Source organism: Microtus oregoni, unplaced genomic scaffold, assembly GCF_018167655.1.
Source record: "Microtus oregoni isolate MIOR12 unplaced genomic scaffold, Mior012 000035F_ref0000213, whole genome shotgun sequence".
Taxonomy (NCBI): domain Eukaryota; kingdom Metazoa; phylum Chordata; class Mammalia; order Rodentia; family Cricetidae; genus Microtus; species Microtus oregoni.
Window position 1 is genome coordinate 25,075,702 of NW_024543094.1, and position 17,715 is coordinate 25,093,416.

A 17,715-nucleotide genomic window follows, 5' to 3' on the forward strand; every position below is an offset into this window, starting at 1 on the left:
GATATTAGTGCATAAAATATAAATCTGGTAGATACACAGAGTGACAAAGGAAAGGATCAGCTGACCTCCTCTCCACTTTCTCATAATGAAAGGACCCTTAAATCTTTCCAAGCCCCTCCTTATGCCTCTCTGAGTCTCTCTATCTTCCTATGAGTTCACTAGAAAACACCATGGTTCATTCCAGCCTGCTGAATGTGGGCTCCACCCTGCAGACTCATGACCCAACTCCATTGGAGGTCTTGAAGCAACAATACAAACAAGTCTCCCATAACATTTTCCCTTTTTTGACTAAGAAAAAGGAACTACTTCATTTAAGTCTGACATAGTAAAACTATATGCAATAAAAATAATTATTTAATAAGGCTTACATTTACAATGTTCAGTCCATGTGTATTAGGCAAGCGCCGAAAAACTACTTCATTATCTATTCTCTCTTGGAGACTTCCAACTTTTGTAACTAATTTCCTTTCTATAATAACTAAGAAAAACTGTAGCTATGACTATTTAGTCTTCCATCCCATCAGAGACCCCAGAAAGTGTTTTAAATGACATATTTTGTTGCTTTCTGAAGTATTTGAAGAACATCCATCTATTTAAAATATATCTCTTTTACTTTGAAAACATACCTAACATGACTCTAAGTTTGGTTGTTATAGATGACTAGCTAACATGTCTTTCTTTATTATCTAAAATAGCTTTCAAAGACTAAACATTACATTACATTTTAAAATGAGCTGCCTAGATACAATGCCTTAAATAAGAATAGAAATATATGTAGTAAAACAAAAATTACATTAAATCTGAATCAATCTACAAAAATATCTTATACATTATAACAAAAATCATATTAAATTTGTATCAATATACAGAAATATCTTAAACAATAGTAGAAGCATATATGCAGTATAATAAAAATAACCTTAAATTTCTATCAATATAAAAAAACTCATACCACTGTAAAATATTTGAGACAAGTAGTTTTTTTTAATTTGAAAGTTGATTCAATAATCTTCATTTTTTTATCCAATTGTTTCTATATCCCACTCTTTTTCCCTTCCTGAATCTAATCTCCTTTGCTTAGTTTCTTCTCTGATCATGATCAATAACCACTTGCAGTCAAGCCCCTTAAATGATGGCAGCATTCACCAAACAACCAAAAACTACTCACCCCATTTCTTGGGAATGTGGGCATTGTGTCTTTAAAATTACTTCCTACTGTCTAGAGGAGATGACATCTTTAGGGAACCCAGAAAAAAAAACTGAGATAAAGACCAAGTCCTGGGAGAGCTTGCTGTTGTCCAGTCTTTGTATGGTGGGAAAGTGCAAGGCTTATCTGAAGTTCTGGCAGGAGTATTCTGTGATGCTGGGCAATTTTAATTAACTACCTCGATATTGTCCTAAGGAGTTTGTAGTTCAAATCTGATTTTGATTGGTATTTGTCATCATAGTGGCATTACCACAATTCACGTGGGATCATCATTGTGAGGCTCCATCATCCTTTTGGAGATTCCAAAAGTCTCTGATAGGAATGGTCATGATTCACTGCAGAAAACCTAAATATTTTAAATATCATATGCAACAGATCTTGGAGAGGTAAAAGGACAACAATCTATTTAATATATAAGAGATTCACAAGCCTAATTTCTAATTACCTGTTTTGAATTGACACCTGAAATCCTACACAGGAAGCTAAATCAAGTCTATTTCTAGAATTAGTTAATACCTTATATGACCATTAATATCATGACAGAAAGTTTAAATATATATAATTTTTATAAAGTTTGAGATAATATTTATATCTTATAAAAGTTTTAAAAAGTCAAAGTAAAGCGAACAGATTATGAGTTGCCAATAGAATAGTCCCTTCATTTTGTTTTTTCTTCTGTTCCATACCAGGTGACTCTTCTGAAATGAAACAGAGGTCTTAGATTTTCCTCAAACAAGCATGCTTGGGTTTAGAGAAGAATCGAGTCACATTCCAACTCCAAAGCAAACCTTAATTTTTAATTGAGTTGGGACCAAAAAAAAAGACCATTTGCCTTATATGTCTTAGAGAAAAGCAGAAACAAACATTTGGATATATATATATATATATATATATATATATATATATATATGTGTGTGTGTGTGTGTGTGTGTGTGTGTGTGTGTGTGTGTGTTTGTGTATGTATGTATTTGGAAATTAAGCATTAAGCCAATTTACTCTTTTTTCTTAGGGTTGGCTCTGGATTATTCATCTTTCTTCAGGTGTCTTATTTATCCATTTGTCTTTAGATATTTTTTAGTGGGATATTTTCTTCTCCTGTAAAGACAAAAACAAAACCCTGCCCTAACCTTTACTTTGGGAAGTTTCCCTTTTTGGCAGTTTTTTTTTTTTCTGATCAAATAAAAGACATTTATTAGTCTTATAAGTTAATTTATTGAATTGGCCATGCGGTTTGATGAACTATCACTTCTCCTAATCAACAGTTTTCTCCTGCTTTAATCTAATCTTTATCTATTTTGATAGTATTTTCTTCTCCTGTGGCAACAAAAGCAAAACCTCATCCCCAGTGTAAGACATATCCTAGTTTCCATTCTGAGGTCAATACATCTTTAAAGTATACCGCCTGATTAAATTCAGCAGTTTTTTTTTCCCTAGTATCCAATATCTCTCCTGAACTTTTTGTTGTATCTATAGAAGTTGTTCTGCTTAGTCATAGCCAGAGCTGTGTGGTTATTAACAACAGGTATTATGTCTTTTAATTGCCCTGTGGTTGAGTTTCTCTGATGCTGACTGGCCAACTTTGATATTAGAGCCTCCAGGAGGGCCCTCAGTGCATTCCCCATGGCAAATGGTTACCTTGCCTGTCCCTTGTTGATCTATATTCATTAGTTCAATGCTGGCCTTTGCCATATTACCTGCATACTGCAGAAGACTGGGACCCTCTGTTTGAATCATTTCTAGGAAGAACATTGTTTTTAGGAACATCTTGCCTCCAATCCCTTTTCAGATGACCTGGTTTACAACAAAAATTTTGATGTTTCTTAAAATTTCTAGAAATTACTTCTCCTACCAAAGCAATATCTTAAGTGTGAGATACAATAACAATAGTACTTCTAATTCTTTCAACTATTGGTGCTGATCTTGCTGTAAAAGACCTAATCATCTTTTTGCATTATGAATTAGCACTTTTTTATTTTTGTTTTTACTTTTGGAGATAGAGTTTCTCTGTAACAGTCCTGGCTGTCCTAGAACTCACTTTGAAGACCAGGGTGACCTTGAAATTACAAATATCCACCTGCCTCAGCTTCCTGAGTGCTGGTATCAAAGGCATATGCCACCACTGCCCAGCCTCAATTAGCCATTTTAAATGCCAAAGATTCAATTAATAGATGTTTCACTTTTGAATCTGATATCATGCTATTTACATCTGATGTTAATCTTTGTAAAAAGAATCAATGAAGATATTTTTTGGGCCTTGTATAATTTTAGTAAATGAATCAATCCTCTTTCCTGATTTTTTAATCCTAAGAGTCCTATCTTAAACAAAGTAAAACCAAACTTCAGTTAAGAGCTGAGAGAGAATAAATGACTGAATCCTTCAGACTTCATGACTTCCCTTTCTGGTGAGTCTTTATATTCTGCAACTATAAAGAAAGGCCCCCTACCTAATGTTTTTTTATCCTCTCTACAGTTCAGATCTCAGTCTGGACTTAACACTTTTCCTCTTCTTAGCATGTGCTTCCTCTGGGTGTCTATTTATTCCCCTCAGGTGATTTTTCCTGTTCTCTCCTCAACATCTGCTTATTCAGTAAGTACTTGGAACACCACCCACATAGATTCTTTTTGGCATTTTCTATCTTTTCCCCATAAATTTAGAAAAATTATTTTCTACACAACACATGTTATCCTTACAGTAAAGTTTCTCTTTTCCCCAATAGCAGTTGTAGTTAGAAGAAAGCAGTCATATTATTTGTTGGCTGTTTGGTCTCTAGCAACTAGCCAAGTAGTGGAATATGGAGATAATAATAAATATTTGCTGAAGGAATGGCTAGATAGAGCAATCTTAAACTTTTAGGTATTTTAGATATCTTGAATATATATTCTATCTTATTATTTCTTAAGTATTAAATGCTTCCACATAAAAATTTCCTATTGTGTATCAGATGAATTTCTTGAAAGACTATTTTCATTTACATATAACCACATAGTATACTTCTACATCTCAACCATGTGAGTTAAGTTAGAACAAAAATAGCAATGGTAATCAATTTCCTATTCAGAACTCTGCAAAATACCCTCAAGTCCTAAGCTGTGAATCCACTTCCACACATTCTGCCTCCACAAGCAGGAACCAGAGTTGAAGGACCACATCCCTGTCTGCAATTTCTGTTGTTAAATCAGAGTATGCAGGAAAGAACAAAATTGCAGCCCATATTAAGATATGACATGTGTATATTTACTGACATCCATGTATTTAAACCTTGCAGTATGGTAGCAGGAAGTATTCTCAACCTTCTAGGACTAGAAAGGGCAGAGAATGGATAAATCCAATCTAGGGAACTTATAAATGGGCTTTATAATACAGTATATATATATATATATATATATATATATATATATATATGTGTGTGTGTGTGTGTGTGTGTGTGTGTGTGTGTGTGTGTGTGTGTTTTAGTATAATCTTGCATCCCTTTTTGTAGTGCTAGGGATGAGATGGGAGCCCAAAGCATGCTAGACAAGTATGCTAGTACTGAACTACAGTCCCAGATCATTCCTATAATGTTTTAAGTGTTGAGAACAATTCTGCTTCATCCAAGGTTGCTAGATGTTAACTGCTGAGTAGAATTAGTAAGTTTACTGTCTAGCCTTATGTTGAGAAATGAAGAGACTAGTTACCAAATGGATGTATATCTTAGCTCCATGATGTAAAATACTAGCACACTGATAATCAGATACACTAACCCTAAAAGAAGAGGCAATGAGTTCTACTTCAAACTGCAAAATATTATTTTACAGATTACAAATGACCCAGATGACAGTAAAGCTTCAGGGCAGGAATGATCTTGCAGTGTAAATTTGTCTGATTTTAATGGCCAGAGTTTTTCCTACACGATTTCCCAGTTTGGAGATAGAATCATTGTGCCTTTGGGGACACTGAGGAAGGAAAAAGAACACAAAAAAGTAGGGTTAATCGCCACCGAAACTCTAGATTCTCCAGTTATTCTGCTAAAAATATTCTGTGGCTAATGGTGTCAAGGTTGCCAGAGTAGAGCTGCTGGAGGCAGAAGCAAAGATAGGAAGTGTCTGTTACAGACCATTAGTCCCAATTTTCTGCTTCAAGTTTAGGATGAAAAATATGAAACTTGAAAACCTGTCTGAACTATTTGGCTCTGTGTTAGCTTCATAACAAATGAGACTTTTGGTCCAAACCACAAAGCCCCTCGAAGCTGAATGTTCCATAAAAGAATGTCCTACAGTTTTTGTTCAATAAACACAAACAAAAATAAGACTTAATAATATACTGTTTATATACTTCTCAGCTGTTTTTCTTCTGTTATCATGTTGGATAAGGTGGATGAATACCTGTAGCTACATTTTTAGCCATCAATTTGCTTTTAGTACTAACTAAACTATCATTTTTGTTCAGTGATACAATAATGTAGAATGAAAATTAAAATTAATGCAAATACAAATTATTGAACTAATTTCCAAAGTACTTATGCTTTCTGTATCACCTATTATTATTTTTTTTTTTTTGTATTTTCGAGACAGGGTTTCTCTGTAGCTTTTTTTGGTTCCTGTCCTGGAACTAGCTCTTGTAGACCAGGCTGGCCTCAAACTCACAGAGATCCGCCTGCCTCTTCTACCCGAGTGCTGGGATTAAAGGCGTGTGCCACCACCGCCTGGCTTCACCTATTAATTTTTATAGAAACCTCTAGACAGGTATTCATTCTTTTATCTTGTCTCAGATCTAGCCTTTCTTCATGTATTGGTATGGTAGGTCCTTTTGTCTATGTGTTGATTTTATTGGTTAATGAATAAAGAAAACATGGCTTGGCCTATACTGTGGGAAGAAGAAAGTGAAATCAGGGCGAAGTCATGGAGCCGCTTCTGGAGATAGAAGTGCTGAAACTTTTCTGGTAGGCCATGACCTCGTGGTGATGCACAGATTAATGGAGATGGGTTAAATTAAGATATAGGAGTTGGCAAATAAGAAGTTAGAGCTAATGGGCCAAACAGTGATTTAATTAATACAGTTTCTGTGTGATTATTTTGGGTCTAAGCTAGCCAGGCGGCCGAGATACAAATGGCGGTCTCCCCCAACAATTATTTTCATGCTATTTTTTTTATAACACCATTTTTATCTACCAACCCCAGGCTGAAATTTAGCCATAACGTAGAGTTCCCTTTATACTTATCCATTGGCAATTTCTGTCAACTGCAACTTAGAATGCAACTCACACCTCTCTGCTTGTTCCTTATCTCTACCTCATCCAAGACAGCAGTAGTACAAGGCAACTTTCTCAGTTCCAAGCATTCTCATTAGTTTTTTGTCATAGGGTTCTCATTTATCTGAGAGAGTGTGTATACACACACACACACACACACACACACACACACATATCTATCTATATCTATCTATATCTATATCTATCTATCTATCTATCTATATATATATATATATATATATATATATACATCTTTGTTGCTTTGCTCTGTAAATCATTTGGACCTTTTCGTTTTCTAATTCCTTATGTGTATGAGTGTATGACAGTTTGTTTTATGCTAACAACTAGTTTTAATTCTACACAAATAACTATTTTACTCAATATTCATTTTTATATCAATGCATCTATTCTAATTATCATTTAGTAAAACTGCCAGAATACTTGACAATGTAGTCATTTAAACAAGACCTTCATAATGACAACACAAGGTGACATCCCAAGGTGTCTGGAGCATGAGGCCCCTCTCCCAATTTAAGAGAGATATTAGGTCTTCTTTTGGGATGAGCCCCTGATAAATTATCCAATTCCAGAGGTCAGCCTTAAGTACATGTTCATATAAGCAATATTAAGTAGACTCTCATACACACACATGTGTGTGTATGAAAGAATACCATTTTAAAAAGAGGTATTGAGGTTGAAAGGGAGTGCAGGGGTAGAAGTCGGGGAGGGGAAAGTGTGTGGTGGAAATGATGCAAACACAATACTCATTCACAAAAATAATGAAATAGATGTAAAGGTGCCTAGAATTCAGGGGGAACTTTTCTCAGCTGCTGTTTCTTTTTTCAGATGGTTAATCATGTTTATTGTGGTATTATTCACAGTAAGTAATTAGCCCAGATACCCTCCAGCACATGAATAAAGAAAATTAGTGTGTTGCTAGTGGAGTATCATACCCCGTAAAAAAAGAGATGGACATCCTATTATTTTAAGGAAAATAAATGGAGGTGGATGAGATCATATTGAAAAAAAAATAAGACAGACAGAGGTCAAGTATTACATGTTTTCTATTATGTGTGGAAGCCACAAACAAAAAGAATTAGAAGGCCCTTAAGGACTGTGAAGGAGACAAAAGGTTGTAGTGGCATTTCTATTGTAATTTAATAAATAAAACTTTCCTGAGGAAAAGAAAAGTAAAAAAGTCGCATTGCCCACCCTTATAGACCAGGTTTAATAACATAAACCTTTAATCCTAGTAGACATGTTTGTTTTCAGGGAAAATTCATAGAAACCAGGCAGTAGTGGTGAACACCTTTAATCCCAGAACTATAGAGGATTATAAAATGGGAGTAGACAGCTCCCTAGCACAGTCTCATTCTGAGATTCCTGGAGGCAGGAACACCATTTCAGACTGTGGTCTAGATAAGAACCAGTGACTAGCTGTTTTGCTTTTCTAACCTTCAGGGTGAACCCCAGTTTCTTTCTCTGAGTTTTTATTAATCATGCTTCAGAACGTGAGGAGGGTAGAAAAGAAGCTGTGTGTAACCTGTTCACAATAATACCTGTTCTGAAATGTCACAGTGAAACCCATTCATGTGTACAATGAATGTGTGTTAAAATGACAGTCAAAGCAACTCTGAAAAGAGAACGAGCTAGCTCAACGCTCTAATTCCATCTATAAGTGCTTCACCCTCCTCACCTTATTTCCCTCTTCATGGTCATATAATTTGTGGATGCACAATAGATATGCAGTACTAAAACAAAACCTTTTAAATTGCTAGAGGGAAAAAGCATTCATGGGGCAGGAGCGGATGTTTGTATTTGGGGGAGAGTTCACTTCACTGAGAGACCTCATTTCTTCTCAGAATCATACATGTCCTCTGAGAGCTCCAGGAAGACCTGCTGAAAGGTCATTGTGAGAGGCTGCACTTGGCTAGGTTGAGGTTCATGGGGTGTCCTAATTTGAAGACTTCTATTCTGGTCTTGAAAGTGCCAGGGAATAATTGTACAACCTTAATCCCAAGCTTTCTTTCTACTTCTAAACTCACTTCAATGTAACAGAATGCTTATAGATATGAAAATTTCATTTCATTCATGTTAAAAGCAAACATACTTTGGAGGACTATGTTTTCTATCAACCATAGGAAAATAAACTGCATGACATAATATGCAGCAAAGAGCTATATTGTGATTTTTATGAATCAATTTCAAACAATAACTTCAGTAGGATTTTGTTAGGTTTTGGTGGCATTGTTGAGATAGGGTCTCACTATGTAGCTCTGACTGGCCTAGGACTTGCTACGTAGGCCAGGCTGGAATCAAAGTCTTGAATCTGCCTGTGTTGGCTTCCCCAGTGCTGGGGTTAAAGGCATGAACTAGCACACCTGGCCAGCAACTATGTCTGAAACTCCTCTTCACTTAAGCGGGGCTTACACACGCACTTTATTATTTTGATCATACTAGATCGAGCTCTTTTATGGGAGTCTATTCTGTTGTTGTATTTAGTGCCATAGGAAATACCTGTGCCCTGACCCTGGAGGTGTTGGTAGTTCCACATTCTCAATTGTATGAAGATTGATTAAATTTAAGCTCCAGTGACCTTATAGAATTTTAAATGAAGTCATTTCTTAACATGAAAGGTCACAAGCAGAATATATAGATGGTTACCTCTAAGGGACATAAATAACAGCTCTTCAAATTAAGTCACAGTTAGATCTAAAGCTTTTTCAAGGTAAACTTTATCAAGGACTAGGGGTGGTAAGATAGCCACTCTGTCTACTAAATGATCAATGTGGGGATGGCTGTGGGGAGAGAATGGTAGCATAAAACAAGCTAGAAAATCTGTTTTATCAAAAAGAATTTATTAGTGTAGCCTGAAGTTTATCACATTTGTTGCAAAGAATTTGCAGAGCAAGGAGTTAGAACACCAAGTCCATCTGGAGCCTGAGCCATCAATTTAGGAAATCTTCCACATGACAGATGTGCAGGTGGTTTGGTTTCCCTGTGGCTTTCTGTGTGGAAGAAGATCAGATCAAAGCAAACTAATCTCTGCTTCTCAGTGGGGCTGGAAAACAGCCATTTGTATGTTGCCTCTGCAATTTTTGTTTCAACTGAGGCTCTCCTATTGTGTCTGTTTATTTCTTTAAAGAAACAAATCTATTATACTGGTACCAATTCTTAACAATAATAGTTCCAAACACTAAACCACAAGTTTTCAATAAGATGAATCTTTGTGTCCACTCCAAATTAATAGACTGAAATCCTTATTCCCTGTCTGATGATATTTAAAGAAGGGAATTGGGGCTACAGTTCAGATTAGATTAAATTATAAGGCAGGACTTGCAGATGGGATTCACAGCCTTATAAAAGAAGATGGAAGACAAGATTGTTGTAATCGGTATGAGAAGCCTATGATAATAATAAAGAGACTAAAGAATGAAGCAGAGGGTAGGTATGGCCCAATTTGAAGATATAGTATGAAACAACAGTGTTCAGGGCCAGTTGGCACCAGTGAAAAAGCAAACATATAAAGAATAAACAATATAAAATAGAGAGCCAAAAATAAAGAAAATATTATGGAGAAAAGTGTCTTTTTACACAGATTCTGTTGCTTAAAATCAGTGGCAATCTCAGGCAAAAGACTGAGTCTCTGTAGTGAGACATTCCACAGAGCCATTGCATCTGATTAGATGCAATTCACTTAGGATTTGAACTATCTTTTTTTTTGTTTGTTTGTTTGTTTGTTTGTTTAAGGTCAGTGGTTGTTATCTTTTGTTTTAAGTTTGAGTTCTTTCTGAGGAATTTAAAAACCTTTGCAAAACTTAGTCTTAAGTGAACCTGGCAAACCAGGTGTCTCATGGCTAAGAATTGCTTAGGCAAATGATGCCTTTGAACAACTCCAGATAAGAGGTTTCAGAATATAGAAATTGACTTGCTAGAGATATAATTAGGGTAACAGTAAAGGAGGCTTTTGCAAAGCCAAGAGTGGTCAGTCCATCAAGGCTTATTCTCCCTGCTACTTTTTCTAAGCCTGAAATTACATTCTGGAGTGATCCTCTTTCTTCAAAAGGCCTATGCAAAACCCAACACCAATTCTCCACATAGGTCCTTCACAAAAAACTAACTCAAAAAGGATTAAGGTCAATGAACTATAAAACACACAGAAAATGACATAAAATCTGGAGGACATTGGGTTTAAAGATAATTTTAATTACAGCAACAAAAGACATGAACTATTAAATAATTCATTACTTATCTGGATTTCATTAAAATTACAACCTTTTTGTTTTTGAAAGATATTGAATAGTGAAAAATAAAATAAGTCATTGTTGGGAAAAACATTTGAAAAAGACCATCGTGATAAAAGAGTGCTATTGAAAACATCCAGGGAACTTTCATATCTCAGAGTTAGGTAATGAAACCCTGGTTTGAAATTAGTCAGTATGTAGAGGGCAATGGATGAAATACATGTATTTGTATGAAAATGTCACAATGAATACTACTTTTATAATTAATATATGCTAATAAAATGATTAAAATTTTAAAATAATCAAGAGATCTGGACAAATTTATCCTCACGGTTATAAATGGGACAAATATGCAAATGAAAATATGTTTATCATACATCATTAAGGAATTGCCTATTAGAATACTGATGTATGTTACACAGAGTTTAGAATCTCGAAAATACAAATGATACCACATACTAGAAAGGATTTTCTCACTCAAAGCAAGAACGTCAAAAAGTTTGACCATTTTGTAGATATCTGGATTTTCTCATAAAAAATAGATTCACTAATAAAACATATTAATATTTACCAAAATACTATATGCATGTAAGAATTATACATGGATAATTGAGGGAGATTTATTAATAATTGATAAAAATCTGAAGGAACCAAGATGTCTTCTGTCAGTGGCCCCATTCCACTTTTTCTTCATGTGTGTGTTCCATTACTCTGTTTCTATTCAAAACCTACCTTAGAACATCTTTTTCCATCTTCTTTGCCTCTTCTAGTTTCATGACCTAAATCATCACCAGTCAACACACTCATATTCACCTCTGCAAAAGTGAAATGAAGATTATTACTACATTATTACTAGTTTTCTAAACAAATTACCTTTCACTGTGATGGAAATACCCCGACAGGAACAACCATAGAGAGTGAGGGTGAGGGTTTATTTGGGTTCACAGATTCGACAACACATCGTGGCTGTAATAGGTCCATCTCTGGTATCAGGAGCTTGTAGCAGCAGCTCCTTGCCTGACACTGGCCAGGAAGCATTAAAGTTCTACTGGAGAATAAGTACATATGCCTTACAAGGCTTTCCACCATTAACTGATTCTGCTCTTTCAGTCCCATCACACTTCTCAAGGGTTCTACAATCTTCCAAAATGGCATCGCCAGTCAACCAAGGCATGAAAATTCAGACATGTGAGCCTGCTTCATACTGAAGTCTTAACAATCTTTAAGAGTGACGGTACAAAAATATGGAGCTTTGAGAGATAATTAGGACTTAAATATTCACAAGAATGCACAGCTCCCCTATGAAAGAAAAAAGGGAGTTGACTTGATCTTTTCATCAATTCAGGACACAAGGAAAAGTGTCCATGTGTGCACCAGGAAGTAGCTCTTTTTAGATCCCAATCTATTGACAGCCTGATCTTGAGTTTCCCCTTCTTCTAAACTGACAGTTATAAAGTTGTTGTGTAAGCCTTGAGACGGTGATACTGTTTTCAAACAACATTCCCCAGACAGAAGATGAGACTCAAGGACATTATATTAAGCTCAGAAGGTAGTAACTAAGAGGCAAAAACTGCATACCTCAACTTATAAAAATACACATGGCATCATAAATTAGTACAGTTTTATATGTGAATGTGTGGTTTTGCTGGTGGCATTTGGAAAGGAGTAGCTATAAAAATAGATATGGGTTTCCTGTGTCTCTCCTCCCTGACTTTTCCTTCTCTTTCCCTCCCTCTCTTCCTCCTTTTCTCTGAGCATGATGATCTGAAGCTATTAGTTAGTAATAATTCCTTTAGTGTTGTTTGTGGAGTGAGGCCTATTTTATAATATTTTATTAATATATATTAATGTTTAAATGATTCATTATTAAAAATAATTTTGAAAATAAGAAAAAATGAGAATATCATTAATGTTGAAGCAACTACAATACAGTCTTTTATGTCTGGAGTGACTAAATTTCTGAACTTGTACAAAGTCCACTTGGCTGCTCTCCTGCCATGAAATACTCATTTCCAGAATCTGAAAACAATACAAAAATTAATAAATCGAAAGCAGTGGTTAAATGTATGTTGTATAGCAAATACTAAAGTAGTAGTCAAGAATATATTGTAAGAGTTCAAACTTAACTACAAATATATGAATTCAAGATAATAGAATTTCTTATAAATATGTATAATGCAAAGCAATGCCAAGAAAAAGAAAGAGTTTATGAACCACTGCCATGTAAGCTTTTATTCTTCTAGAATATCCTGAGCTTGGAACACAAATTAAGGGTCTCCCTTGAAATTAACATATTCCCAAATGCATACCCAGAGTAGAGCTTACAGCACATTCCTCAGTGCAAATGATATGGATCTTTGTGTAATCAGCTCCACAGCCCAAGCCCTGAACTAAAGCCATATTTTCTAGCATAGGGACTGTCATGGACTAGAGAACAGGATCATGCGATCACATCCTCATTTAAATAAATGCAAAAGCTGATATGAGCCTGATTATATTTGTTACCTTATGGATGACAATCTTGAAACAGAATATACAGCTGAGAATTTTCAATATCTCTTCCTTCATGAATTTTAATTGTATCATGTGTTTTCAACAAAAGTGCAGGAATGAACCATTTCAGGAAGTTCACAACCTATTTCATGGTTAAATTCATTTCTGGTTGGAGTTAGTTTTAAGCCCTTTAAGAAGATGATCTACAAAGGAATTTTCCTTTATATTCCAGTGAAACATATGAAAGCAATCTGTGCATAAAATGTTTTGTAATATTTGGTAAATTACTTCATACACAATAGCAATCTTTCCATATTCACAAGTAATGTGTTTCAGGGTCTCAGTAAACACCCCAAACCTTGGAAGTTACTTAATCACATAGAGAGATGGATAATTGCATAAAGTGTGCTGGTTAATTTTTGTCAACTAGACACAAACTGCAATAACTTGGGAAGTGGGAACTTCTATGGAGAAATTGCCTTACCCAGACTGGCTAGTGGGCATGCCTATGGAAGATTTTCTCAATTGCTGATTGATGAGAGGGTCTGTGAATGGTGCCACCCATGGATTGGTAGTTTTGAATTCAACAGAGAATGTAACTGAGCAAGCCAGAAGAAGCAAGTCAGTAAATATCATCCATCCATAGTCTCTGTTTTAGTAGCTGGTTCCAGATCCCTGCTTTGGCTTTCCACGATGATGCGCTGTAACCTGTAACCAATAAACTCCTTCCTGCCCAAGTTCCTTTTGATCATGGTGTTTATAATAGTAGAGAAACAAGCCAGGACATATAGACAGATAGGAATGTTGACATAAATGTGAATACAGGCAATGTAGGTCTCCATGATCTTTTGTGAATGCTATATACATTTTAATTACTTTATTTTTTTAAGATTATGATATAATTACATAATTTACCCCTTCCTCTTCCTCCCTCCAAACCTCCATCCCCCAAATACTCCTATGATCTCTACCAAACTAATAGTTTCTTTCTATTGTTGTGATATATATATATATATATATCCTGCTTATTTTGTATAATATTACTTGTATCTATGATGAATTTTAATTTATAAATTGGGCATGTGAAGAAATGAGTAACTTAAAATAGAAAAAATTAGCACTCTTTTACCTGGTTATATGAAAATGTTTGCTTTCTTTTCTCCTTCAAAACACCTATGATACAGCACTAACCCTCCTCAGGTGACGATATGATGGCATGATGGATATGAGATGTGAAAGATGTGAACACTAGGGCACTCTCATCTGCTGGTGCTTCTTCTGTTTCCAGGAAACCAGGATCACCGAGCCTTAGCTGATATCTATTGTATGTCAAGCTCAGATGATTGATGGCTCAAATCTATATAGATGAAGAATTTTCTTTCTTTTTTGTTTGTTTGCTTCCCACATTCTTTGGAAGAGCAGTGCTATCAGAAGTTATTGTTTTTCATTTGTGCACACTAGTTTGATTGTATATGTATACACGTGTGTGTACCTATGCACATGGAGCTTAGAGATCAGTGTCATGTGTTTTCCCCAGTCACCCACTACTTTATCTTTGGAGACAGGGTCTATTGCTGAACCTATACTTCACCACTACAACTAGACTGGCTGACTGGTGGTCACTAGGGAAGGAATCTGCCTGTCTCTACCTATCCAATTCTGGAATCCGAGGCACATACTGCCATGGCAGGCTCTTTCAAATGAAGGTTCTGAGGATTGAACTCTGATCTTCATGCCTGTGTAAGCACATTACCCAAAAACAATCTTACTAGCCCCACCTTTTTCTCTTTAACTCATCTAAGTGATGCAGAGGGTCTTAGTTTTCATCTGTGTACGATGCTACAGATGCTTTGTATTCTTCACTTAATCTGTCTGCTTTTTCAGCTCTATGAAATAATCCTGTCACACTTGCTTGTGGTTGGAATGATCAGCTTTTGGTTCATTTTTATTTCATGGCCAATAGGTTCTGGATGGCCAGATACGTTATCTAATACACTTCTCAATTCCATTCCCTCTTCTTTCAAATAGCATTCCACTTTGGAAATAGAACTTTAGTGGAACCTTTCCATAAGGGAAATGGCTGTCACCCATGGTTTCTAATACTGTAGTCGGAATCTTGGCAGATAATTCTCATTTTTGTTTGAGAACATGTGGAGTTCTTCACTCCACACTCTTTCTGATTTAGCTATGCATCCTGTACTGTTGCCATATTATAGCAAGACATTTCTCCTGTGCTTCATGTCTAAATAGTTCCCCTTTGCACTCTCCTAGGCATAGACCTACTAGAAAGCTTCTTAAAAAACATGTTTTCTCAAAGAAGAGAAACTGCTTTGGGTTTATTCTTTCTCTATAGTCAACTTCATTAACTCAGTCACAAATGCTCCAGCAGCTTCTCTGTTGGCAAGCATAGCCTCTCGAGTGGTTATGTGGTTTCAGTCCACACCTATCCATGAATCTGTGCAAACATTTCTTTCTTACAAAAAAGGCTTGTTTCCTTTATCCTTGGAGAATCCTTTTGTCAGACTTCTTGCTTGGTAGCATAACTGTTTTCAGTGGGGACACATTTTCTGTTAATTTCTTCTTTCAAATTTGGTACCATTTCCATATTAACTGAACAATTATCATTTACTCCCATCATTACCTTTTCAATTTTAGATGTGATAGCAAAAATTAAGCAGGTTTTTGTCTTTCTTTATTATAACTCCAAAAGTGGAAAATCTGTTCTCAGCATAGATATTAGCAATTTAAGCATGCATTTTTAAATTCACTATCAGGTCAGTAAACTGGACATTTTCACTTTGAAGGATAGCTCTGCATGTATACCTTGGCACAGCTGAATTGCCAGTGTCTTATTCTTGTGCTTTGGGCATATCATTAGTACATGAAGGAGAACTTGAACACAAACACTACTGGGACAGTCAGTTTGATAACTGAGCTGGCTAGTAGCATGACTAATGGGCAGTAGGTTGTATGGTGTGGATAAGCAAGAAAAAGAGTGATTCATATCCTAAGCAAGAAAAACAAAATGATGCATGATTGATTTCATTATGCTTCTCAGAGTCACATACAATTTAAAACTTACAGATTGTTTCTGGAATTATTTTATCCAGTGTTTTCAGACTGCAGTTACCTGGAGGTAACAGAAACCAAGACTGGAGATAATTTGGGAGTAGGGGGTAATGCTGTAGCTATCATGATTAACTTTACCTTGAAGTAATTTTCCATTAAGCTTAGTGGCTGTTCTTTTTTATTCAAACTGTCTTTTAATTCCTTTAAAATTATCAACATTTCAAACACTAAATCATTTTATTGTTTATTTTTTCTCAAATTTTAGAATGATATTGGGTTCATCTACATTTGAATGGGATGCTCAAAAAGGGGGAGGGCAGAGGAGGAGAGAAAGGAAAGAGATATTTTTTTAAATTATTTATTTATTTATTTATTAAAGATTTCTGCCTCCTCCCCGCCACTGCCTCCCATTTCCCTCCCCCTCCCCCGTTCAACTCCACTTCCCTCATCATCCCAAAGAGCAGTCAGGGTTCCCTGCCCTGTGGGAAGTCCAAGGACCTCCCACCTCCTTCCAGGTCTAGTAAGGTGAGCATCCAAACTGCCTAGGCTCCCACAAAGCCAGTACGTGCAGTAGGATCAAAACCCAGTGCCATTGTCCTTGACTTCTCAGTAGTCCTCATTGTCCGCTATGTTCAGCGAGTCTGGTTTTATCCCAGGCTTTTTCAGACCCAGGCCAGCTGGCCTTGTGAGTCCCCGAAAGAACATCCCCATTGTCTCAGTGTGTGGGTGCACCCCGCGCGGTCCTGAGTTCCTTGCTCGTGCTCTCTCTCCTTCTGCACCTAATTTGGATATTTGGTAGTGTTTATTACTGTGTTAAAACCATTTCAGCATTTAAATTGGGACTTGTCTTAACAAAGGCAGAAAACTTGAATATTTTTTAATCATAAAAGTAGGTGAAAGATTTGATAGATGACAGTGAAGGTTGACTCAAATTCAAATAAAAGGAAATTCCATGAAAAACACTTGGAAAATGAGTAGAAACCAAGACAGTGGTGGGTGCTACCATCTAGAGCCAGAGCCAGTGGCTGGGGTCATCCTTGAGGATTCCTGGGAATTTTCCCAGTGCCAGGTTTCTCACTAGCCCTTTAATTGTTCCCTCATAAAATTGCATAGTGCAATTAGAAATTTCAATTTTGAAAAACATTTAAGAAAACTACAAGACACAAAATTTGATGTCTCTGTGTCATTTCTCTTCAAGGTAATTTGCCGATGGACATTCCAAATCCACCAGAGCCTTCAGTTCCAGTGACCGTGCCTCCACACAACTGTACAGATGATGAATTTGTCTGTAGGTCTAACGGCCACTGTGTTGGAAAAATTCAGCAATGTGACTTCAGAAATGACTGCCCTGACAAGTCAGATGAATCTTCTTGTGGTAGGTGAATTTCTAATTCCTGCATGTTTTAGCCATAAAACTGTTTGAAGGAATTGTACCTCTTCTGCCTCTACCCATCGCCCAGCTATTCCTATATAC

At 36.1% G+C, this 17,715-nt stretch overlaps 1 protein-coding gene across 1 annotated transcript in view; it reads left to right on the forward strand.

The window, feature by feature from the left end:
• Window positions 1-17,715, forward strand: part of Malrd1 (MAM and LDL receptor class A domain containing 1) — a 616,720-nt gene that overhangs the window by 195,862 nt on the left and 403,143 nt on the right. The window contains exon 19 of the mRNA XM_041630809.1: window positions 17,440-17,616. Within this exon, the coding sequence (XP_041486743.1) occupies window positions 17,440-17,616 (177 nt within the window). The remainder of the gene's footprint in view (window positions 1-17,439; window positions 17,617-17,715) is intronic.